The 26,410-nt window shown below is 48.3% G+C and overlaps 1 protein-coding gene across 2 annotated transcripts in view; it reads right to left on the bottom strand.

The window, feature by feature from the left end:
• Positions 1-7,760: 7,760 nt before the first annotated feature.
• The window catches only part of Cryl1 (crystallin lambda 1), a 114,707-nt gene continuing 96,057 nt past the window's right edge, over positions 7,761-26,410 (bottom strand). For both annotated transcript variants that reach the window (XM_028870418.2, XM_037208498.1), the window contains 3 exons: positions 17,547-17,652; positions 8,670-8,776; positions 7,761-8,312 (listed from right to left, as the gene is read on the bottom strand). In XM_028870418.2, coding sequence (XP_028726251.1) covers positions 8,199-8,312; positions 8,670-8,776; positions 17,547-17,652 — 327 coding nt within the window. In that variant the 3' untranslated portion in view covers positions 7,761-8,198. The remainder of the gene's footprint in view (positions 8,313-8,669; positions 8,777-17,546; positions 17,653-26,410) is intronic.

Genomic DNA, 26,410 nt, shown 5'->3' with positions numbered 1-26,410 from the left:
AAAACTTGATTGGCCTGTGGCTAGGCAGGAAGTATAGGCGGGACTAACAGAGAGGAGAAATAAAAGAACAGGAAGGCAGAAGGAGTCACTGCCAGCTGCCACCCTGACAAGCAGCATGTGAAGATGCCCGTAAGCCACGAGCCACGTAGCAGGGTATAGATTTGTGGAAATGGATTAATTTAAGCTATAAGAACAGATAGCAAGAAGCCTGCCACGGCCATACAGTTTGTAAGCAATATAAGTCTCTGTGTTTACTTGGTTGGGTCTGAGCGGCTGTGGGACTGGCGGGTGACAAAGATTTGTCCTGACTGTGGGCAAGGCAGGAAAACTCTAGCTACAGATGTCCTCATGACATTGAGTGTCCTATCTGTGCAGAGCCTTCTGGGCAGCTAAATGGGGTCCCTTTGAGGCTGAGGTGTGGTATTAGCAAATCTGGTTACCTTTTACCTCCACATCTGACTCAGCCCTTAGAGCCATGAGAAACAATGGCTGACTAAGCCTCCTAGCCTGTGGTCTGCATTACTCAGAGCCAGGCAGCAGGTGAAAGTCACAACCACAAGTTTCTTGGGGGTGGGGAGGTGGCTCAGTGGTAGAACACATGCCTAGCATGCATGGTATCCCAAGTTTGAGCCCCAGCACCACCAAATTTGCTTTCCTGTTAGTTTTATCCTGCGGTGTCGGCCCTGAAAAGTGGCACTGACTGACGGGGATGGTGTGGAACCTGCTTGGAGCTTCGTCCCCTCAACTGCCAACGAGAGATGGGAAGGACCCACAGCCCTCTCCAGAGTCACCCCGACTGCATGGGGAGGCACAGGCAGTACGCGTCTCCAGCAGTGTTGTTAGCAGGGTGGGAAAGGCCAGACTCACACAACACATAAAACCACGGGGGTAGGGGGGTGCTAGATGCTGCTGAGGCCATTCCCGCGCCCCTGCGGCCCTAACTGTATCACTCTGCCCACCCACGGCTGCTACCTACGGGACTTCCATCATGAGCACCAGACACTGTGGCAATTATACTATCATCTCACTTCAACATAAGACACCAGCACCCCAGCAAGAAGGCCCAGGAGGGTTGGGCAACCTGCTCAGAGCCAGCTACCTGCTGCAGAGGGCAGGCAGTCTGGCCCCAGAGCCCAGGCTTCTAACGTCTGTGTTCTGTGACTTCTCCAAGCCAGCCACCAGCTAGAGGTGTGTGACACCGATCTTCAAGTCCAGCCTACAGTGTTTTCGTGTACTATTGGCTGTGGCATGTTTCCCGCTCTTTGGTAGGGGACCATCTCTTCCCTCTCTCAGGGAATCTGTTCTCAGGCTAATCCACCCTCTCATCAGAATTCACAACTGTGAGATGAGGATGCAGAATGTCTTGAGGCAAGCATTAGACCCTGAGACTAGCCTGACCCCAACATGTCCCCATAGTCGAAGTCTCATTGATTGGCCAATTTCATCTTTCTTGAGCATTGAAGTTTGTTTACTTCCTGATTGAACTTCTCTCCACCCCCATCCTATTTAATTTGAAGGATACTGCTATAAAACTGTCACCTAGAACACAATAAACCTCCTGAAGGTGGGGTACAGGAACTAGAATAAATGGTGATGGTAGTGTTAAAGATGCTGAAGATGATGGTGGTGATGCTGAGGAGGATGGTGGTGATGCTGAGGAGGATGGTGGTGATGCTGAGGAGGAGGATGATGCTAAGGAGGATGGTGATGATGCTGAGAAGGATGGTGATGATGCTGAGAAGGATGGTGATGATGCTGAAGAGGATGGTGGTGATGCTGAGGAGGATGGTGGTGATGCTAAGGAGGATGGTGATGCTAATGCTGAGGAGGATGGTGATGATGCTGAGGAGGGTGGTGATGCTAAGGAGGATGGTGATGATGCTGAGGAGGATGGTGGTGATGCTGAGGAGGATGTGGTGATGCTGAGGAGGATGGTGGTGATGCTGAGGAGGATGGTGATGATGCTGAGGAGGATGGTGGTGATGCTGAGGAGGATGGTGATGATGCTGAGGAGGATGGTGGTGATGCTGAGGAGGATGGTGGTGATGCTGAGGAGGATGGTGGTGGTGGTGGTGGTGGTGGTGGTGGTGGTGGTGGTGGTGGTGGTGCTAGCAGAAGTGATTGATAGTGATGATGGTGTTTGTGAGGGTATTGAGACAGTAGTGGTGAGTTAGTAAGTTAGATGTTTAGTAAGGTCTTGGGTGGGTCTGCCTTTATCTGTTACTCGGCCTTTTTCCTTCGACCATAGAAAAATGTCTGCCATAAATCAGTGAAGGGGAAGATGAACAGGAATCTTACTTACACAAATTAGGTAAAACATAGCTCTCTGAACAGATGAAGATAGGTTTCTTTTGTATCTCAGAATCTAGTCAATATTTATATGTATAATTCTGCTATCATTTGGCTAAAAAGGGCTTACTGGGAAATGGTATCATTTATATGATTTTCTACAGAGAAAATATTTTCCTGTTTAAAATAACCCTGGACTTTTGAATTATAACCTGTTTTTTATGTTCAAAATAATAAATAAAATGCATTAAAAAAAAAGATCTTGAGTGGGACCCCAGCACTCTGAACTTAGAACATCTATTGTATGTCAAGATAGTTGTGCTCTTCACTGCATACAGCTCACCCCATCTGCAATGGTTTCATTAGTTTATAAACACAGGTCTATCATACATCTGAAGCGAGCCATGGGAGGGTGCTGGAGGTCATGTCCTTCAAACTTTGGTCTTGAGTGATAAGTCCCAGAGCAGGGAGAGACTCAATGTTAACAGCACCCAGGTTTTTAGTATAAACATAATATATGCTTGTGGTGAAAGAATTCAAAGGTAAAACACACACACACTTAGAACCATCCAGAAATAAGCAATCTTATCATTTTGAGGCCTTTCCTCCCAGGTGTTTTTTTATGAAAATCTCTATGTATGAACAGCCTATTATTCTCAGTTGACAGGTCAAGGCCTCAGAGGTCTCTGGAGATTGACCCAGCTCTCCTTTCTCTGAAAAATGCCCTTCCTCCCAAGAAGTTCTAGAGTTACTAGCTTTTACCACCTGAGAAAGCACCTTTCCAGATGAGCTATACTTGGTGTGTGCAGATGGAACCCCTGACCTGCCACAGGGGGATGACTCCAGCTGTGCTCACCAAGCCCAGCAAAGGAGTGCCCTTCACAGGAACTCTGCTCACCCCCTCACGCTCAAACACCCATGAGCACTGCTTGATGGCACCTCTGGGTCTCGGTGCCAGGAACACAAAGGAGAAGGAACGTGTTCGAGTCTTTGCACTTGCGTTCCTTATTCAGATTTCCCACTGATACTCCATGTTGTCACCTACATTTGGAGACCGTCTTTATTGTGTGTGCTGTACCCTCCGGGATGCTATTTGGTAGCTTTATTTACATACAAGATGCTTGGAGTCATGTTTACAGAAGTTTTGGGGGTGTTTGTTTGTTTGTTTTTAAAGCAGGGGTTCTAAAACAAAAGAAGTGCAGAGAGAACTCTAAAGAGAACCTGAAAACTTCATGGGGAGCACACCTGGAATCCCACACTTGGGAGTGGAAACAGGAGGGGACCCGTCTAAAACAAAACCAAGCAAGGCAAATGCTAAATCCAAATAGCCTTAACCCTCATTTCATTTCAAGCCACAGCCACTAAGCTCCACAGAGGCAGGCCAGACTAGGAGGGAGCCAACCAGAACACGCTGGATGTCCATGTTGCTTAGAGATCCAAGCAAGGCTTAGTTAGGTCCCCCTTGAATCTGAACATGAGGTTCCTCTCGGAGACACAAGATGAAGGCAAACTGGCAAGTTGAGCACAAGATCCAGCCACACCACCCATTCAACTCCTTGGCAGAGGGGCGCCTTCCAAGTACACCAGAGGGGGCGCTATGAGGGGCCACCACCCAGAATGCACTTGGCCTACATATCCGACCCCTCCCTCCACCCTTTCGTTTACTCTTTCTTTTGTGTGTGTGTTCACACCACAGAACACAGTGTGCATGTGGAGGTCAGAGAAGAGTTTGTGGGAATCCGTTCCCTCCTTCCCCCTTGTGGGTCCCTGGGATCAAATTCAGGCTGTCAGACTTGACAGTAAGAGCCTATAACGCGCGGAGCCATAACACAGGCCCTAAGCAATGAATCTTTAGACGTCCGCCTGCTTTGCTGACTGGTTTGTCTGTTTATGTTTACATTCTTTACTCCAATGTAAGGTCTACATGGACAGTTTCTTTTTTTCTTTCCTTTTTTTTTCTTTCCTGCTTTATTCTTTGCTCCATCTTCAACATTTGAAGTGGATCTTGATAGATGACATATTCAATAACTGTTAAGTGAATCCACTAAAAATTAATAAATTTCAAACAAATCTTGGACATTCATGTGGCCACCTTGGCTGGATGCAAAGCCACTAGCTCCATCACTGTGTATGACAGGACAATGCAGTCACCGTTAAACACAGGGTACAAAGCAAGGCCATGCCAAAAACTAGCCTAATGGTGAAGGTGGCCACAACACAGGAGGGCTGCTCCCACTAAGATAGGTGGCCTGCATCAGACCTTTGAGCCCATCTGAAGGTACAGGTGGAGTCTTCAAGGTACTTGACGCTCATTCAGCAGACAGAGTAGTTCTCTCAGCTCTGTGATCCTCCTATCCCAGGTTCCTGAGTGCTGGGATTATAGACATGTGGCTTTTAGAACGGAAATAAAAAAGGTATGCGTGGTGATAACACCTATGATCGCAGTTTCTGGAGGCTGAGGCAGAAGGATCAAGAGGTCAAGGTCAGCTTAGGCTGTGTAGGACCTGGTCTCCAAACAGTTATAGAAATCTTTTGATCCTCCGGCAAAAGTTAAGCAGTAAGTGTAGGCATTCTGTGTTAGCAGCCCTAACAGGGTGATTGTATGGCCTTGGTCCACACAGACACTGTGGGTGCTCTGGGAGACACTGGGTTCAGAGAGCAGAAAATGAGGAATTGAGTACATTCACCATGCTGATGCAGATTTATGACTTTGCAACCCTGACAAAATGATTCAGAAACTAGTCAGGATGGCGTCTTATTGGGCGGGTCCTTCTAATTAACTCCCTAATTTTTTTTCATAATAGTAATTTGAAGTACAGAAATCCATCCATGAAGACCCAGCGATATTACCTGGTCATTACAGTCCCCTGTTACAACGTGGCAAGGGGAACACTTAGTTTAATCCCAAACCAGATCTCAGCCTACTTGTGAGAAAACATCAGACAACCAGAGACTGGGATTCTTCAGCAATGTCAAGGCTGTGAGATGCAAAGCCAGACAGAGGAGCCTGGGCAAGCAGGAAATGACGTGCTAAGTGGCATCCTCTCCTTTGCAGCTTTGGACCCAATAGCCCAGGTGGAGGAAAGGGTATCCAATGACCCATCAGAGCAAGCAGGCTCTTTCACAGCAGTCCCCAGCCTGCCAAGCTGGGAGCAGAATACCCTCTCCCTGTGACAGTTCCTCTGACAGACGTGGTTCCTGGGGTCTGTGTGAAGCTGGGTTCACAATCTCCCCCGCAGCTCCATGTCTGACCAAACTCTGACTCCTGCCAGCTGCTTCCAGAACCATCTTCCTCAAGCTGGGTCCGTGCTCCCTACTATTTGTTCTCAAGTTTGAACTAATTGCTATTTCAGTTCTTAGGTGAGACTCAGCATTTGTATACCTTATTAATTCCTCATTATACATTGTGATGGCTACCAGACCACAAAGCCTTTCTGCTACCATATCAGGTCCTTCCTAAGTAGCCATAGGATTGATTCCAGGATCCGTATGGGTACCAAAATCCACAGATGTTCAAGTCCCCTATATATAATGGCCCCATATTTGCAGAGAACCCACACACATCCTTCTGCATACCATAAGCCGTCCCTAGATGATTCATAATAGCTAATACAATGTAACTGCTGTGGAAATGGCTGCCATCCTCCATAGCTGTGACCATGGTGAGGGGAAACGTTCGTGCATGTTGCTTTCCAGAACTTTCTAGAATTCTTTCCCAAATACTTTTGATCTTCCATTTGGCCGAATTCCTTAGATTCTGAACCTGCAGGTATTTCCAAACGTGCCTGACATTTGCCCAGGAAGACACGACAATGAAAATAGGGAACTATAACTTAGACATACAATAAAAACCAATGTTTCCAAGTTGGTACCACCTTCTGTCCCTCCTGCCCCAGCAACGCTGCCCAGAACAAGTGAGTACCCCTGCCTGGCACCCCTAGGACCTCACTCATGTAGTCTCAGGCCCAGCTACCTACATGCCCAGCCCTTCCAGGACTCTCGTGGCTCATCCACACCAAGAGCCAGGCAGGTCATGAGCGGTAGGCACACTGAACTAGGTCCCCCTCATGTGGGTGTCCAGGCATGGTCTGGGGACGGCACGGCCTTCGGGACTCAGGGAGGAGGCAGGCAGCTCGGGGAGAGAAAGCTGTGACTCTGTAACAGCACTGCTTGGAAGTGCCCTGAAGGGAGGGAGGGTGGAGGAGCCTTAGCTGAGGAGATGCCAGGGCCCTGCTGCTGGTGAAGCAATGAGCTCAGGAAGAGACTGAGTCACCAGAGCTGAAGACCTATCTGGAACTCCATCAGGCAAAGACAAAGAGGAGGCCTTTCAGGGTTCGACACCTCCTTTCCATCCTGTCAGGTCTGCCCGGAGAAGTTTTCGAACACGGGACATCTCCTGCCCTGCCTCTCACTTTCTGACCCTGCACTCTTCCCAGCCGTGACAGGCAGCTCCTACTTACAGGCATCCCCAGCCCACTGCCCCACAGCCTCATTCATACCCTCACAGCAGGCTTGCATCCAGTCTGGTCCTTTCTGCTGTCAGAGTGAACTTGTGGGACCCTGATCTGATCCAGTGCTGGGAGAAGAGGTCTAACCATTGGTCCGGGGGTTCATCCTGATCAGTTTGGTTGGGGCGTCTCTGCAGAATACTCTCCTGGCCACCGTGAGCCGAGCCATTCTAAGCCTATCGTGTTTGGACCCCACGCTCTTCCTCTGCTGGCAGGCACTGGCTGACTCCTGTGATCCACTCAGGCTCACAGCCCACCTCCCTGATGCTTCCCTTGCAGGGCCTCTCAGAGTTATCATGTTCCTCCATGGGCATGCGCCCTCGGGGCACGGAGCCTGCTGCACGGTCACTTTGATTCATGGTAACCCCAGATCTTTAGCCATTCGGTGTAGGCTGAGAACATGGGGGTGTGCTGATTAAGACTCACAAGCTAGCGAAATGACCTAATCAAACTCACTGCTTTCCACACCGCAACGGCCTCCACCCTGAGGAAACACGGCTCCCTACCTCATGACACTGAGACTCCCACCACCCAAAATTGCAAGGCCAGTACCTCGTCAGAGCTGTTGGGAAGCCCTGTAATGGTATCCGGCAATCCGAGCTGCCATGGAGGGATGCACACACCGGTGTCCTCGGAGTGCCCTGGAAGCTTGTGCCAGCAACAGACTTCATGTTGAAGGAGGTTCTAGAAATGACTGTTCCAGCTGGTGTCTTTTCTGCAGAATTCTACACCATTTCCTTTACTGCAGACATGGCTGGGCAGCCCACAATGCTCCTTAAACGTACCTGACCAGAGGACCCCAGGGCACAACTGAACTAGTTTGGGAAAGAACTGGCCCAAACTGGAGGACTGTTTGCACATTTATTTATTTGTTTGTTTGTTTAGTGTGTGTGTGTGTGTGTGTGTGTGTGTGTGTGTGTGTGTGTGTGTGTGTGTGTGTAGAAAATGCCTGTCCTCATGGAATCAAGATTTTAATCAGAATTTTTTTTTATTCAAACTGAAGGTGATTGCTTCATAATGCAGGGTCACAGGACACTCAGAGCGGGATTAGAAAATGATTACAAAAATTCTTTTGAAGTAGATTAAGATAACAGGAAACTGCAATCATCGCCTGGAAATGCCTGTGTAATCACACTGGAAAGAAGAGGTGAAGATCTTCAGCCTGTTTGCCCGGGGGGCAGGAACCCCACACCTCAGAGTGCTGTGATAGCCCAGTGCAGGGTCAGGCAGGAGTGACCAGAAGACACTTGGTGTCCACACCTGCTCACAGTGAAACACAGAAGAGCAGACCTGGTCCTCAGGCCGGCTTCCTGGGCTTCTCGGTGCTGCACAGGGATTGGATCTTCTCGTCTTGCCGAACAGAGCTTCCCAGGAAGGAGTGATGGAGGCATCGTGAGGGATTTACTGGGGCTGCACCTGCTTCTTCAGCTGGGCCAGTTTCATGAGACAGTCATCCCTCCACTGCCTTCTGGCAGCTAAGTGTTCGGGGTCATCAGGAACCTTCATGCACATGTCCTGGGAGAAGGACGGGGGAAGAAAAACAGAGAACACACGCAGAGGAAATAATCTGCCCGGAGTGTACTTGTCTCTCCTATTTATGCCAGCTGTGTGTATACCGCTTCCAAAGACACAGAAGCACAAACCCCACAGTTAGTGAATACAAGGTCCAGATCTCCAGAGATCCCCACGACAAGTCACAATGAGCCGCTGGCCACCATCATCTTAAGTTATCCTGGAGACCAGGATGCAACTATGGGCAGTCAGGAAGAAGCAGCCATCAGAACCAAGGGTCAAGACTGCAGCTACTGACAAAGCTCCACCCGCAGATGGCCAGTACGTGCCAGCTTGCATGCCCCTGGGTAGTCCACATACCTGGTTAACTTTCTCCACTGTGGCCCCTGAGAACTCTGGAACAGGACCAAAAGTTTTGAGGACATGCTTCATTCCATCACTGTATCTGTCACAGTAGCTTACCACACCTGAAATAGCGTAAAAACAGGAGCCCACAGATCAGCATCACATTCTGTAACTCCAAACTGAGACCCATACAGAAGGAAGAGAAAAATCTACAGAAACGAGGCGGGAGGTGAGCAACCTGCTGGCCTGGGCAAGCAGAACCCCCACGAGTCTATCTTAGCTTTCTGGAAATGAAAATCCTGAAGAGCACTGGGCTCCTTAGGCCTGCCATGTGTCCCCCACCAGTTCATCTCGGGGGCCCTTGGTCAGTGTATCTCGGGGATCCTCGGTCAGTGCATCTTGGGGATCTTTGGTCAGTGCTTCTGGGGGCCCCTGGTCAGTGCATCTTGGGGACCCTTGGTCAGTGTATCTCGGGGGCCCTCAGTCAGTGCATCTCAGGGGCCCCTGGTCAGTGCGTCTTGGGGGCCCTCAGTCAATGGTGCTCACACTCTGACATGCATAAAGCATCTCCTCAACCGTACTGCTAAGGGTGTGTGCTGGGCTTCATTTCTCCCCTTCATTTCTCTTTTTCCCTCGCCTCCCACCCTTTTTCCTTCTTTCTGATACAAGAGCTCGTGTAGCCCAGGCTACATAGATGACCTGGAATGTCTGGTCCCACGTCCACTATTGAAGTGCTGGGATCATAGGCATGTGCTACCACTCCTGCTTTCTGTGGAGCTGGGGATCCAACCAAAGGTTCCATGAATGCTAACTAAGTATATCTCCAGGCTCCTCTCCTTCCCCTACCCTCCTTTTTAGAGACTCCGTAGCCCACAATGGCCTTAAACTCAGGACAATCCTCTTGCCTCAGCCTCCCAAGTACTGCCACCACAGGCATGAGTTATCATGAATGGCTTCAATTCATTCTTCAAGAACCCAGATGTCAAAACTCCCGTCACTCCCTCCTTATCACACACTTGAGCCTCAAGGTCAGGTTATGCCTTATCTGGTATTTACAAGGTGGTAAGACCTGCTCCAGGGCTCTATTTATCACTTGCTACACTTCCATCAGGAGGGCTGGAGCCAGGCCTGCACCCCTGTGCACAGGCTGTCCCAGCCCCGCCGGGCTGACCAATTTCTCCACTGCAGGGGTTTGGTGGAGAAATGAGTGAGGAGGAGGAGGGGGTCACAGTCAATACAGTAGCTGCAGGGCTGTGTGGGCTGAGGCCAAAGTTAGACTCGGAACCCGGTGAGCTGTGAAGGAAAGCACAAGCCTGGTCTAGCCTGGGTACCTTTTTGAAGAGTAACCACCAGCCCCAGGGCAATTCCCTCCTCTTCCCCTATATGCTGAGCCTTGGAGCTGCAAGAGTAGGCACAGGTTAGAGACAAGATAAGCCAGAAGCCAGGCCTAGGATCCCAGAGGCCAACATGTCTGTAAGTCCTGGCTATGCTGACTCTGGCACATTTTTCCCCTTTTGTAATGCTGGACATGAGTTGTACCATGGAGCTATCCCTCGGGCCCATGTTCAGCCTTCCAGAGCCACAAAGCCTCAGCAGTGGGTCACTGGAACACAAATAAAATTGCAGAATTCGCACAGCCCCCAAAGCTTGCTCTCATCTACCCCTTGAAGACTGTATGCCAAAGAGCCTTTGAAAAAAAGAAAGTGTTTAGAAGGGTGTGTGTGTGTGTGTGTGTGTGTGTGTGTGTGTGTGTGTGTGTGTGTTGAGACTGCGTCTCATGTAGCTCAGGCTGGCCTCAAACCCACCTTGTAGCCAATGCTGGCTTTGAACACAGTCCTTCCTATTTCTACTTCCAAAATGCTGGAATTACAGGCGGGCACTCTCCACACCCAGCTCGAGAAACTGTTTTGAAGGGTAAAATATTTAAGCCAACAAAAATTTCTGTCATCAACACCTGCAGTTAACCAGTGGCTGGTTCTTAAAGAGAGCTCACTGCATACATGTTAGCTCTCAGCAGTCCAGAACTCTGCAAGCTCCTGTAAATGCTCCAGCCATGTTCAGTCTTCTCCGGTGGTTTAGAATTGCCAGAGACCAGAAAACCAGGTAAATATGTCTTTCCCTTAAGAAATCAAGCATTTATTCCACTTTTCCTATCTGTTCATTTATTCACACTAACAATAATAAAATCTAGACACAACTACAATGTATTCATTTGGAGTTGGGGGGCAAGAGACACAGAATTGAATATATTTGAACGATGTTAAATTATGACAAAATTCCTAAGATAAATCATGTGTCAGGAAGGTGGTGGGACCTGCATTGGGCTGTGCTCATCACTCATCCGCACTGCCATCAGGAGTGCTGGAGCCAGAACCACACGGTGCACGAACTCTCCAAGCTGTGCTGTCCCAGCTCAGCCAAGCTGATGGATTTCTCCATTGCTTTGGGCTTGCAGCAAGCAGAACATCATGGTGGGGAACACATACATGATGGAGAAAAGCTGCTCACCTCATGATGACCAGGATACAGACAGGAAGAGGCCGGCCTCCCAATAGCCCATTCAAGGGACAACCCCAGTGGTCTAACTTGTTTCTAAATGGGCCCCGCCTCTTTTAAAACAACTTATTGCGCGCGCGCGTGTGTTTGTGTGTGTGTGTGTGTGTGTGTGTGTGTGTGTGTGTGTGTGTGTGTAGGTGAGAGAACAACTTGTGGGAGCTGGTTCTCTCTTTCCAGTATGTGGGTTCTGGGGGTCAAATTCAGGTCCTCAGGCTCGGTGGCCAGCCCCTTTACTCCTGAGCCACTGAGATGCTCAGGAGTAAAGGGGCTGGCCACCGAGCCTGAGGACCTGAATTTCTTTTTTTTTTTTTTTTTTTTTTTTTTTTTTGTTTTTTTTCGAGACAGGGTTTCTCTGTGTAGCTTTGCGCCTTTTCCTGGAACTCACTTGGTAGCCCAGGCTGGCCTCGAACTCACAGAGATTCGCCTGGCTCTGCCTCCCGAGTGCTGGGATTAAAGGCGTGCGCCACCACCGCCCGGCTTAGGATCCCATCTCTTAAAGGTCCCATGCTCCTTCCCAAATAGCACCACAGGCTGATCACCAAGTATTCCGCACAGAGTCTTTGGGAGACGTTTAAGACCCAAGCCATCACAGAAGAGAGTGAGAACATGGATTGTGGCTGCATTTTTAACAAGCTTATAGGGGAAATGGAGCCCACGCCCCTCTCTGGAGCCAGCTCCATCTCCCCAGCCAATGGAAGCAGCGGTCTGAGGGGATGGGGTACACAGACCACGTTTTATCTATGGGTCACTTTACATTCCTTCAACAAATGTTCATCGTCCACCATCCTGAAATCATTCCAATCTCACAGAGACTTTCTAGAACTTTCTCTACTGCCTTTTATAAAACGCCTGGAAATTTAAAGGGATGTTTCTCTTATTTTGTAGATGTATTTATATTTTCATTTTATGTGCATGAGTGCTTTGCCTGCCCATATGTATGGATAAACACGATGCGCATGCTTGGTACCTGTGGAGTTTGGAAGAGGGCATGAAGAATGGATGTGAGTGGCCATGTGGGTACTTAGGTACCCAATCCCATCTCTCCGATTCCCATGGGACATTCACTTCTTCAACATAGAATATAATGTGATAAAGCTGTTTACAATACAACTCACATCCCCCACCCTATGCAACAAAATTTGACTTCTCTATGAGAGAGAGAGAGAGAGAGAGAGAGAGAGAGAGAGAGAGAGAGAGAGAGAGAGAGAGGGAGGAATGGAAATTTCCCCTAAAACATCAATTCTGCCAGAAGGGGAAAAGCCCAGCCTAGTCTCTCACCCCACTGGCTCACCACCACCCTTTCTTCCTTGGCTTCTAGACTTCCCTCCGTCCTTCCTCTGTGCTGTCGTGTGCCCTGTCCATGTGAGCTTGGCTCTTCCACAGCTCTTAAAAAGCTTGGCTCTGCAGAGGCTAAACCTAATTTCTTTTTTTTTTTTTTTTTTTTTTTTTTTTTTTTTTTTTTTTTTGGTTTTTCGAGACAGGGTTTCTCTGTGTAGCTTTGCGCCTTTCCTGGAACTCACTTGGTAGCCCAGGCTGGCCTCGAATTTACAGAGATCCACCTGGCTCTGCCTCCCAAGTGCTGGGATTAAAGGCGTGCACCACTACCGCCCGGCTCTAAACCTAATTTTAAAAAAAAGATTTATTTATTCTTATTTCATGTATGTGGGTGTTTTCGCTTCACGTGTGTCTGTGCCGTGGTTGTGAGCCTCCACGTGGGTGCACCTGTGTCTATGCCATGGTTGTGAGCCTCCATGTGGGTGCTTGTGTGTCTGTGCCAGTCGTGGTTGTGAGCCTCCATGTGGGTGCTTGTGTGTCTGTGCCAGTCGTGGTTGTGAGCCTCCGGGTGGCTGCAGGGAGTGAAACTCGGACCCTCTGGAATAGCAGCCAGGGCTCCTAACTGCTGCTGCTCTCAGCTCTCTGGCCGTGAAGCTACTTTCTCAAGAGATGTTCCTACAATGACAGCACAGGAAGGAGATGATTCCCAGAAGATCGGAGGTAGCTTATCTTGTTGACTCCCAGTTCTCTGTGCGTGAGCCCCTCAGGAAAAAACAGGGGTTTTCCCTGAACCTCAGCACCTCCACCAACAGGAAGCCCTCCTGTCTGCTGAATGTGTGGGGCGAAACACAGTCCACCGTGCCATACCTGGCTGGCCACCCATACCTGACTGACACCCCTCAAAACTGGGTGTTCGGTTTTCTGGAGGACTCTCACAGTAACCCAGACCCAGCTCGTGAACCCACACCGACATGGATTCACCTGACTTAGGAGGGTTCCACAGAGTTAATGAACACAGAGCAGCAATGCTGAGTATCCTCTAAGGACAGAGTGGTCAGGGCGGCAGGACCCACTCCAGCACCAGGCCGTGTCTCCCAGCTCGGCTGCTCCCACCAGCAATGATGGGTCAGCAGCAGGCTCCCGCCAAAAACCACGTAAGCGTCTCCACGACAAGAAGCCGGTGATCAACCAGTTCACCTGGAGGGGGACCCGGGGTTGCCAGACTCTGAGATACTGTCCCTCCACAGAGACAGCAAAACACAAAGTCCCAGGAGCTGCCAGGGACAGGGCAGGACCCAGATTCTCAGCGGAGAAACCAGGCCTGGTTCTAGCACTTCCTCGGCCGAGCAATCAAAAAAAAAAAAAAAGCCTCATCTGTATTTCCTGTTTCGCCCTCGGGCCTGGGTCAGTCTTTGGGGGGGGGGGGATTAAGAAAGCTTCAAACAAACAAAAACCCTGGAAGAGAAATAAATTAAACCCAACAAGCTGAATAAAGATAACATTTAAATGGTGGATGTGTAGCTCAATCTAGCGTGGCACAGGCTCCGGCTTCCATGCCCCAGCATGGTGGTCAAAGACAAAGAGGAAAATAAACAAAAGGCTATGTACTAAGCAAGTGGGTTGGTTGGTTTGTTTTGTTGTTTGTTTGTTTTTTGTAGGAATGGTTTTTTTAAGGAGAAAAATGGGGAGTCTGTGCTAGGGTGAGTTGGTAAATCCTGATTGCATGTGTTGGCTAAATAATGAATTTTGATTGCTGGATCTTGGTGTTTTGTCTCAGGAATGAGTCAGTGGCCAAATTAAAAGGGAATGGACCTTGGGGGCTCACTTTCGGCATGGACTCTAATGGCGGTTAGCAAGGAGGGGAAGGGTAAGAGGCACAGCCTGTTGGCACCGTGGTTGCCAGGCCTGGGCCTGCCGAGCCCTGCCGAGCCCTTCTTCACCTCCCGCGTGGTCTCTTTGCTGCCCCTCCCCACCAGGAAGCAGTTGTTACCCCACTGAACAGATGAGAAGACGACGGAGGGTCACTGAACAAGCAGCTGGTCCAAGCTTACGTAGCTAACAGATGGGAAGGCCGAGGTGGGGATCTGGCTGTCCTGCTGGCCAGAACCTCCATTCTGAGAGCATAGATTTCACCAAGGCTGCTTTTAAAAAGCAGACGAGAAGGCAAACTTTGTACCCTACTCTGCCGTTTTCCTATTTAATTAGAATCTTAGAACAAAAAAATCCTCCCTTCCCCTGACAGCTTCCCGAAGCACCTCTCCCAGGGGGTCTTCCCACTTCTCGGAGTTTCTCAGCAAACGGTAACTTTTTTCTTTTCTTTTTCCTTCAGATACTAGCCAAAGCCTTCGAACACTTTCCCAGGAACTCTGGGAATCCTTCCTCATTCTCTGAAGCTTAGGCCACCTTCTGCCAAGCAGCTGCTTCCAGCCTCCACTGCTGAGGCTGCGGGCTTTCCCAGACCCAAACTCAAAAGACATGGTCCTCCTCCTCTCCATCCCCTCCTCCCCGGGGCAGCTGACATTTACAGCTCACCTGCCCTGGGGTTTTCTCTCCAACTCGAATAAAATTATCCTCAAGCTTTAAAAATCAGTAAATAAACCTAAAGTACCTGCACTTGCTTTAGAAAAGATGGTAGCTTTTAAGACCAAAAACCCCCGTAAGTCCAAGACTGATGAGAACCACGTCAGCAAAACCAGGAAACTGCCAACCCTCTCCAATCTCGACATATTCTGGGTGACACCAGAATAGGGCCGCTGGTTCCCAGCCAGATCTTATAACTTTCTAGCTCTGGGCTTTGGAATGCTCAGAAGTTGAAAACTACATCCGACCCCTATTATCATATTAAGCCAATTAAGCTTTCTTATCGTATCAGTTTTGTTTGAAAAATTGTTGTGGGCCTCCTTCCTGTCTGCCACCCCACTGATCCTTGAGTGTCCGGTGTCACTGGCTTCTGTTTCTATTTGTTTGAGATTCAAAGCTCTTCTCAGTTCCCCCCTATCCATTTCCCACAATACCTTAACTATCTTAGTTCTCTCAAGAAAAGAGAAACATGGTGGTTATCGGACAGTGTCCACGTCCATTTCAAATGCTTGGCTGTGCTCCCACTCTTAAGGTCTGGCTGAAAAGACCTCTGAAATGATCCAAGACCATTCCGATGATACTTCAAAACTCTAATTTCACGTGTATGAAGGCGTCTTCTTGGTATTTTCTTCTCGTGTTCAATGGGTATCCTCTCGCACAAAGCATGGGAGTCTCCTTCCTCCGGCTGCTCTTAGCAAGGCTTGCCTTTAAGGGAGGCTCAGTTATTGCACTGTTATTGCAGGGCTAGTGTAGTGAGTCTGCTCCTCAATCATACACTCACCTGCTGTATGTACGTAATGCTGAGTCTGGGAAAACTGCCTTAAATATTGGTTAGGAAGAACAGTTCATTAACTAAAACATCATCGGATCACAGGACAAAAGTCAGACCCTGAGAGGCCATCAGCTCCAACCCACCACGCGATAGGAACTTCCTCTCAACATCTACCCATGGCCCTGTAGTTTACCCAGGATGTGAGCCCTCCCTTCCCAGGTCACTAGCACCAGTTATTAGAAAGTTCTTTCTGTCACGTCAGTCACATACTATAAACACAACCTGTCTGCCTGGCATTTCCAGTCTTTTGTTCTGGTTCCGCCCACTCAAAAAAAAAAAAAAAAAAAAAAAAAAAAAACGGGCACACAGCAGGGGGTAGCAACACACTCTTGTGATCCCAACACGGGGAAAGCTGAGGCAGGAAGATATTTACTTGGTGTTTGAGACCAGCCTGGGTTACATTGTAAGTTATCAGGAGAGGTGGAATTAGAGTGGAACCCTGTCTCCAAACAAAACAAAATAATGGGAACACATTTGTACCCCTCTGGCTTCACCCCACCCCACCCCAGCCCCCACCCCCAGGGAAATCTCCTTCCTCAATATCTCTTGTGAAATAGAGTCTTGACCTACAGATAACATTCCTTTTCTCTTTCTATGTCTCTTTTACCACTTAATGAGGACTCGGTTAAAGTAACCTACAGTAATTGTATCAGTTTACAGCAGCAGAGCAGTAAAAAGATAATAAACATTACCTAGGACTCAGAGGAGGAGTGCTCAGCTCTCAGGCAGAAAGCACTAGGTTTGACCCCCAGCAACACACACACACACACACACACACACACACACACACACACACACACAGGAAAAGCAAAAACCATAAACACCATTTCCTATTGTGACAGGTATGGCTCACGCCTATGATTCCAGCATGAAGCAGGAGAATCATGCATCTGTGGCTAGCCCGGGCTATGTAGTGAGACTTCACCCAGGACCAAAAAAAAAAGTTACTATTATTTAAATACCAAGAGATAGCTAACGTGTAGGCAACATCTTTTCAGACTTTGGTACATCACTGCATTGATGTGTTTTGATTTAGTATGGGTTTCAACACTTTAATTATTTTTAGTATGGGTCGTCTTTGCATTCTTTAAAAATCCACTTCACTCTCAAGTTATTTTTCTTTGGAACTAACCAGGTCATGCTGACTTGCCCGAGCCTCTGAAGTCAGCTTCTGGACAGTGGTCTGGCCCACCTTGCCAGGCCTCTCCTGTAAAGCACCTGCCTTGTGACTCCCGACCTTTGGGAAGCCCACACCCACAGGCACTCGTGAGCGGGCAGAAGATAACTCCAGAAGCATCACTGGGGACGATGTGGCACTGCTGCCTCTCGCCTGGCTCTCCCTCTTGCTCCTCTCTCATCAAGCGACAAGCTACGCAGCAGTCCTCATCACAGCACTTCCCTTTCTTCCTTTGGACTCCATCAAGGACTCCTTACATCCAGACCCCCGAGCTTCACAGACCCCGTGTGGACTTCTGTACCAGTCCACAGGACTCTGTGCCTCAGCCCTGTCGGAGTTACTAGGGTTGATGGGAGTCCTTCAAGATACTGCCATTATCACACTGCTTAAAAAGAAACAGCACAGGCTGGCAGATAGGAAAGCTCACAGAAATACTCGATACCACAGAACACCATCCCTGTCCCAGGCATACCTTCAGCATTGAGGTGCATAGTCTCCAAGGGTCCAATGAATGCGTACCGCATGCCCAGCCCATCTGACATGACCAGGTCCAGGTCGTTAGGAGACACTATTCCTTCCTACATGAGGAGAAGGCGGTAATACACAGTTTAGTTCTCTAGAAAGGCAATTTTGTTAACACTGCTTGTCCTAACTTTTTGTAGGCAGTATCGCCACCCCCCTCAAAAAACCCCACTGTTTCATGCACTGTAATATTTTAATGGAATTGTTTTTACAACCAAACTATCCTATATGTGTGAGTTCTGAAAAAAGAGTTTCAAGGTCCAAATACTGAGACCTGCAATCAATCTGTACCTCTTCTCCTCTTTACCATCACCACGTATCACCTGCAGCTTTGGAGACAGGAAAGATAAAGTAGACCCAAGGAAAAGACGGGTGTGGGGTGGGGTGGGGAGGGTGGGGGGGGAGGTTCTGGATATTTGATCAGGAGATGGGATGGTGTTTAAACACCCCAGAGAATGGGAAGTAGCTCTCAGGCTTCACCTGCCTGCAAGCCAGGCCTTGTTCAGCTTTTAATGAGTTTGTAGGAAATGCCATTCTTTGATGAAATACGGCTTAGGATGGGTTTGTTTGCCAAGGTGGGGCCCTAGAAGTTTCTGCAAATGTGAAGTGCCAAGCAAGAGAAAAGTTGTTATGTGCTGTGCTTAGAAAACCAGCCCATTTGTGTGCATGGCTTCAGGTGCAAGACTTAAGTCACCAGTGGTACATTCTGGCAACTCACTGCAGGTTCACACCCTGCTGAGGACCTCTGTACCCTGGGCATCTCAATTCTCAGGAGGGCAGAGAAACATTTCCCCCAAATTCCTGCTGGCTAGACTGGTAGCATTCTGTAGAACCTGCCACTCAGGGACTCTTTCCTGAGCAGTTTCTTCCAGAGAGGGTCCTGTGGACTTGATATTTGTAAGGCCACTAACCATGCCATAAGCAGCTCTGGAAGGCCCCTGTCAGTCCTCACCTGGAGGACCCAGGTCCTTTATGGAGATACATCCATACACTGTCACCCTGTGCACATTGCTCCCATCAGACATGTCACCTCAGTCTGACATCTTGTCAGCCTGAAGGAGGGATCCGAGACATCATCATGGTCCTCAGGGTTCCTCTGGAAGGAACCCTTTGTCCTCCAGATGCCCCTGGGATTGGGCATCAGAGGCTGAAGAGCCCCCTGCTGGCCTGGTCAGCAGGCATTTTCCACTTCCCAGACTCCAAAGGTAACAAGACTTAGGACAGTTGGGAAAGCGGATTTGCAGTACCTACCACCACTGCTACTGTACCCCAGTGAATGAAAAAGAGAGGAGTCTTGGGTCTGTGCGTGTTTGGACGACAACCCCAGTTCAGTTGAGGGAGAGGACAGAATTGCAGAACCAAGATGAAGACAGAGCCCACCACCCTGGAATGACAAGTCTCGGTCACATCTGACTAAGCAACTCAACTTCAGAGAAGCACGTTCCATCGAGCCGCAGCACATGAGACATGAAGACAGAAAGGCTGTATGCGCTCAAGATGCACACACAGTGCAGAGACCCGTGATAAAGCAAGGACCTGGCACCAGCTCACTATCTTCCTAAAGACAGACACCCACTTTCTATAATAACCATGCCCTGGCTTTTGAGACCGGCCCTCGGAGTTTGCTTTTCTTCGCACACTTCTAATCGAGTAGTACGTAGTATGCATTCTCGTGCGACTTGATTCTGTTTCTCAATATCATGGTTTTTAAGATATACACAGGGATGGGGGTGAGGCTCACCTTCTTAACATGTGCCAAGCCCTGGGTTCCACCCACAGAACTACAAAAATAAAAGTAAATACAGATGCACCTACTCTACGTGTGCCTAGAGTTTGTCCATTCTTGTTGATTCTAGTGTACAGCTCCTATACATAGGGCGACAGAGAATATTCTGGAACGCAATTCCAGCCTATGTCTGAGAACAACTGCTGGGCCCATGCTCCATCTTCTGCTTTATTAGGCAATGCTATGCTGCTCCCCAGAGCATTGCGTCATACCCATTCCCCCAGGCACCAGCACTGTGTGCAGGAGTTCTCATCTCTCACCGCCTTCCAAAGACAGGGTGCCATGATGTATGCGGCACTCTGACCTGGTAGGGCACCGTGGAGTCACACTGGGTCTCTTGCTACCACTAACCACCCTACCATGTGTTTATTTGGACTGCCCAGAAGAGCAAAGTCATTTATTCAGTTCACCCAAATGCTGACAAGTATCATCGCTTCCTTTCACTCCTCAAAACAAAACTGTAAGAAGAGAGGGCACTGAGGAGGCAAGAATCCACAGAAAGCCATGGTAACGTCCAGAACCATCTAGAAGACCATCCGATGTAGAATCGTCCTTCCCAGCTGCTCCTTCCTACCTGGCGAGCTCTTGCTTTCCTAACCTGCCTCAGGGTGAGGGGTTCCTGCATTCTTCTGACCCTGGAATGTCGTGAGAGGCAGGGGGTGGTCTGAAGACCCTCCTTCAACCTAGAGTTCCAGCTCATCATTCCAAAATGCCTGAAGTTTTTCACTTTCACCTTCAAACTGTGATAGACACAAACATTGAAGCCACCCTATGCTGGCAATGCTGTCCAGTTCTTTCTTCTACAGTTAGATTCAGTATTTTTAGAACTGACTTTAAAAGAATTACAAAACACTCGAACAGTGAGCTACACAAATTCTTTTCTTTTTCCTTTTTTTTTTTTTTTTTTTTTTTTTTTTTTTTGCCTTTTTTGTCTTTTTGCTGGAAATAGGAGGAACTTGGGCCTCACACATGCTAGTCAAGTGCCCTACCAATTCCCAGCAGCTTGCCTTTCTTTCTGGTGTCGTCTGGAGCAAAGCAGTCTATTTTCCTCATGCCCCCCTCCCCGCTCCCCAGGACAGACAGAAAAGGGAAGAATATTGTATTCTCTTCACTTCTGCATCTCTTTCTGCCCTGTATGGGATTTTCAAGGGGATTCCTCAAACTTATGTTTTTACCTAGACGTTAATCTAGAGGAAGACGACCGTGAGTATTTCCATTCAATCCTGATCCTTGCTGACTGAAATTTCACATCACTGAGGCAATCATGTGCACTTCTCCTGGAAGCTGCACTACACGCTGAACTACAGGCTTCACACTCAGGATGCACTGGTCCTCAGTTTCTCTCCTGAACTCATTTCCACTCCAACTGTATAACAACATGGATGATGGTACATAGAACAAATATCCTCAGTGGCAGAAGAGGTAGAAAAAAAGTGCTGACAAATGACTCCTGGAACCTAGATGGAACATGGAACCTGATGCCAACCCAGTTTAATACTTATCAGAATCGCTATCGGTACTTCCTCCATTTTGTGGCAAAATTCTCAAGATGCAAGTACAAAGAACAGTCCCAGGAGGTTAGGAGAGTCCTAAAAACTCACACAGAGCAACGAACACTACCATCACTGTCTGTTCAAAGCCTGGCTTTTGTGCCACATTCTGAGAAACCTCAGGGTGAGGAGGGCCCAGACACACCGGTAAGGAATCCCCTTTCACTTGGAAAACTTCTGGTCTGGCTTTTCTTTAAGATCTGGGACTTACCACAATTTACACTGGTGCATTGGGGACCGGGAGGGGCAAGACAGTCATCAGAGAGGCAAGAACACACGGGGCAGCGAAGGAAGTGTTCAGTTACGCTGACACACATTTTAAGCATAATTAAAGGTTTTTGGGGGTGTGCCAGACAGAATTCTTTTAGTGGTGACACACAGAAACACACACATGCTCTCTCCCTTTCTCCCCCCCCCTTTTCTCTCAGTGTCTATGGAAAATTTGTTACAGAATATCCCATCTCCCCTTACCAAAGTTCGTGGATACTCAAGTCCCTCAAATAAAGTGGAATGGAACTGTCTTACAGCCTATGTGCATCTTCCCATAGACTAACCCGCCACTGGTGACTTACAACACCTCATACAGCAGAAGCACTATGTAATAATGTGATCGAACAAGATGGCTCAATCGGTAAAGGTGCTGGCGGCCAAACCTGATAACCTGAGTTCAATCCTTGGGTCTCACAGGGTAGAGAGAGAGAACCAATCCCTGCAAACAGTCATCTGACCTCCATATGTATGCATGAATGCATCCCCCACAACACACACACTCCACAAACAAATCAATGTAATTTAAAATTTGTCATGACATCTTGTCTAGAGAAGAAAGAATGGAACTCTATACATGTTCAGTTTTTAAAAAATACTTTCAATCTGTAGTCCCTTGAACTGCAGATGGAGAACCCACAGATACAGAGAGCTCACAGTACATACACACACACACACACACACACACACACACACACACACACACACGTACGGAGATTTAGTATAAGGAATTGGCTTATGTGATTGTGAGCTGCCAAGTCTCGGGGAGGCCTCAGTTCAACTTTTTAGACTTCTGAACCGGCAAGATGTAGCCCATCCAGATTATAGAGAATAACTCTGTGTAGATAGGGTCAGCTGAGGCACAAAGTCCCTTCGGGACCCCCACACTGTCCAACCTGAGTATCTGTGAGGTGAGAGACAAAGGAGAAGACAGGTCAAGGACCACGTAAGTAAGGGGTGCAGCATCCCGCGTGACAGAAGGAGGGAGGCAGGCCTGGCATGGTGCACAATATTTGATGACTAAATCTCGTGACTGTCGCCACTTCCACTTGCCACGCACACTTATCTTCTCCTCGACCGTCCATCCTTCTCATTTTCTCACACATGGTTGCTTGCCCCCATGTTCCCTGAATTTTCTCATTTTAATCCTGGCCACCTCGCCTCATTTTTAAAAGCCAATTCCCAGTTGTCTTCTCCCATTTTTGTTTTGTTGATTTCCCACACTTGCTCCTGAGTTGTCAAGGAGCTCTGAGCAAAACAGTCCTGACTTGGCCACCACGGTCACGTTCAGGGACCCAGCCTCGCTACCAGGCATGCAGATGAGGTTCCACTGGGGTTCTTCCCTCCCCCAACCTTCAACCCCAACTGTGAGGGTGTGCGCCCAGTGTCTTCATGGAGAAAGATGAGGGGTGAAGAGTAGGAAGAGGCGGTGTTATGAGTAAGTTCCAGACTGTGGTGTGCACAGTAAGACTCGTGGCTCTGCCACCCTCCGTCACCTAAGGGGAACAGGAAGGAAGGTGGGTCTGCTGTATCTCGGCCACTGGGAAGACCTCACAGGCCAAGGGTCCACTTCGGCCCCTACTGATGTGGAACAACCCTGAGCTTCAGCAGTGTCTGTCTCCTGAGGTAGACTGGATAAGACAACTCCAGCAAGAGCCAGGTTCAGTGCTGTCCCTCTTGGAGACGCTCATTCCTGGAGCCCTTGCGGATGGTCCAGAAACAGAGAGTTTGGGGTCTGGAGGTTGAAACTGAGAAGTGTTTGGGCTCCATAGTTTACCGATTAGAGCATTGGTCTTGCAAACCGAGGACTATCGTGGTACAGCTCTCACAAGAAATGAAGTGGGACCATGGGTTAGTTCTCTCTACCGGAATAGTCTTATACATTGTTTTTTATTTCTTCTCCACACATCACTGCTCTTCTCCACCACAAACATGATGCAGAAAGCTAAGGATGCTAGAGAGAGAGAGAGAGAGAGAGAGAGAGAGAGAGAGAGAGAGAGAGCTCAGCAGTCAAGAGCACACACTGCCCTTGCAGAAGATCTGAGTTTGGTTCCCAGCATCCACATCAGGTGGTTCCCAGCAACCTGTAACTCCAGCTCCAGGAGTAAGAGCAAAAAAGACCTGGCCTAAACACTCCCACCCCACCCATGCCACCTTCCAGGGATATGTGAGGCAAGAGGAAATCTTAATAAGGAGAAAATAAAAGATGTCTGAGAACTGCCTCATGACCTATAGTTACTCACAGGTTTGTAAGCAGCATGGCCTCTTGCCAACACTTACAAGAGTTCTTGGAAGCAGGACACAGACATTCCTGCATGATGACAGGGGCAGATTTTGCTAACTGTGGAAAAGTCTACCGAAGCCCACACTCAGCTCATGCAACAGGACACTGAATCATGCCTAGAAAACACACATCTTGTCAAGAGCCATCTGAAAGACACAGAAGAGCTAAAGTTCTCCCTCCAACCTCCACAGGATGGGGTGGGAAGCAGCAGGTGGCCCTGACAGGTGAGCCTGCTGGGGACAAGTATCCCATGTGCCCTTTGGTTGGCAGAAGCACATCTCACTCTCGGGGACATTCTGGTCACATACAGTAAGTGATGAAAATGACAGTCCCTGGTCTGGAGAGCCCACATCCCAGACTACCCATGAAAAGACCCCCAAGGACAAAGGCAAAGGAGTCACTGAGTCAAGGTCATGACAGAAACAGAAGCGATTTCAAAACAACCCACAATGGGAGAAACATCCCAACATTTAAAAGTCAACCAAATGAAATAAGGAAGCCATTAAACAACAACAAATATCAGGGCAAAGCATTTATGATGGATGGATGAAAGCCTGGAGAGAAGAAAGAAATTGGACTTGGGACAGGGCAAAGCTAGGGGCATTTTCCCCTTGGAATTTTCTTTAAAGTTCTAAAATAGAATAAAATTATAATTTCCAGAGCACTATTTCTCAGCCCATTGTATAGATGACCGTGTTTAGTTAGACAATGACCTGTGTTACCGTACATCTTAACCTTAAAACCAAACACAAGAACAAAAAGGATCCACCGTTTTCTGGAAGGTCAGTTTCCTGCCAGACACCAACAGAGACAGCAGCATGGACTAAGGCTTCGTCCAGCATGCTGAGGACCCCAGGACCCCAGGACCACTGAGAACTGGAGGTCCACCGGATTTTAGAGCTTTTCACACATTGGAATATTTGCATAGAGTACTGGCTGAGTGCCACTAATCCAAAAACCTGAAATCTAAAACTTATTTTAATCTAACATTAGAATCACTAAGTTTTATATTTGGAAGTATTTCAGATTTCAGGTGCCTTGTTTAGGAACACTCAACCTGAACTTTAACTGAGGAGTCACCTGGGAATAAAGTTTGGTACAAAGCGGTCTGAATCAAAAGGAAGCCTCCAGCGCCAAAGATATCAAAAAGGCAGTGACGTGAGAAGCCTCTGCTTTTCCTTGATTGTAGAGGGAAAGGTTTTGACTTACTGATATGTGAACTCTGAATTATGATGCTTGCTGTGGGTTTGGTAAACATGGCCTTTGTTGTGTTGAGGTATTCTTTCTTTTATCTTCCTTTTCTTTGAGACAGGGGCTTACTATGTATCCCCGACTAGCCTCAAATTCACTGTGTAGACCAGGCTCGTCTCAAACTCACAGAGATCTACTTGCCTCTGCCTTCTGAGTGCTAGGATTAAAGGCATGTGTTACCAATCCAGCCAAGGTACACTCGTTTCTTTACCTAACATATGGAGTTTGTCTGTTTGCATCACAGAAGGATGCTGAATTCTGGCAAATGCTTTTTGGCATCTCCCTAGGGGGTCACATGGGTTTTGCTCTTTGTTTGTTGATGGGATGCTTCACACTTACAGATCTGCTTGTGTGGAACCATTCTCGCATTCCTGGGACAAGCCCCACTCGATTGTACAGATGATGCTCTTCACATGCCATTTCTAATATTCAGTTTGCTAGTTTTCACTGAGATTTCCAGAGAGCCAGACTACACATCAGCTGCTCCTACTTCTGGGAGCATCTCCTGGTTGCTGCTGACCTGGACGCTGTGCTGACTTGGAAGTGGGGCTCTGGTATAGTTCCGGGCTCCCCCAAAAGCTCTCCTGCCCGGAGTGCGGCCTGTTCTCAGTGAGTCTGCATAGAAGGTCACCCACAGGGAGCTGGTCCCAGGAACAGTCATGCATCAGCCTCAGTGATGTGGCAGCCTGACAGACATGTTGCCTTGGACTGAGCAGCTTCTTCATAAGGAATCTGGTCAGGAAAGTCTTCAGCCAGCTTCATGGGGTTGAGAGACTGAAAAGAGATAAACCTAAGAAAACTCTGATTCCCTCTGGCGACTTGTTGGCTGTGGTAGACACACTGGCCTCCTGCATCCTGCAGGTAGCTAAGAGCTCTCCCTTCTGTATGCTGCTGGCAGCCAGATACCCCCAAACCCCCTTGCTGCAAGCAGGGTATCTGAACAGAACTATGATCTACAACTCTCCCCAGACCTGGCTGTACATTCCCAGGCTCCTCATCCTCCAGGTTCCTGTTCTACTCACGGACGTTCTCTCCTGACAGAAAACCTGATCACAATTTGCATCTCTGCTCAGGAAATGAACGGGTGAGGTGTGGCTGGTGTTACATGTGTGAGCAATGTGACCGGGAAGCAATTCCAAGTGAGATAGGGTCTGGCCAGGGAGCTTGCGTTGAGAAGAGCAATTCTCACCTCCGGACAATTCCAGTCTTGCGTCTGTTCAACCTGTTTGTTTTTCACTTTTGTTTTTGTTTCTTGAGACAGGGTCTCATTTAAACCTAGACTGGCCTCAAACTCCCACGGTTTATGCGGTACTGGGCATCAAAACTAGCACCTCACGCATGCGTGGCAAGCACTCTACCAATGAGCTACATCCCAAACCCATATCGGTGCTTTAATGAGGGTGAACTAAAACTTTAAAAAAAGAAAAAAAAAGTTAAAAAACGTTTGAGCCTGGAATGGAGCTATACACTTTTAATCCCAATACTCACAAGGCAGAGGCAGGCAGATCTCTGTGAGTTCAAAGCCACCCTGGTCTACATAGCAAGTTCCAAAATAGCCAAGGCTACACACTGAGACCCTGTGTCAAAAATCAATTTTCACATCTCTTTTGGAACAGCCAGAGGCACTCAGTGTTTTAAACTGGGGCTCAAATTCACACAGCATCAAAATCACCAGA

This window comes from Peromyscus leucopus, chromosome 9 (genome assembly GCF_004664715.2).
Source record: "Peromyscus leucopus breed LL Stock chromosome 9, UCI_PerLeu_2.1, whole genome shotgun sequence".
Lineage (NCBI taxonomy): Eukaryota > Metazoa > Chordata > Mammalia > Rodentia > Cricetidae > Peromyscus > Peromyscus leucopus.
Note: the sequence above shows the minus strand (reverse complement) of the source record. Positions and strands in the feature narration are given on the sequence as shown.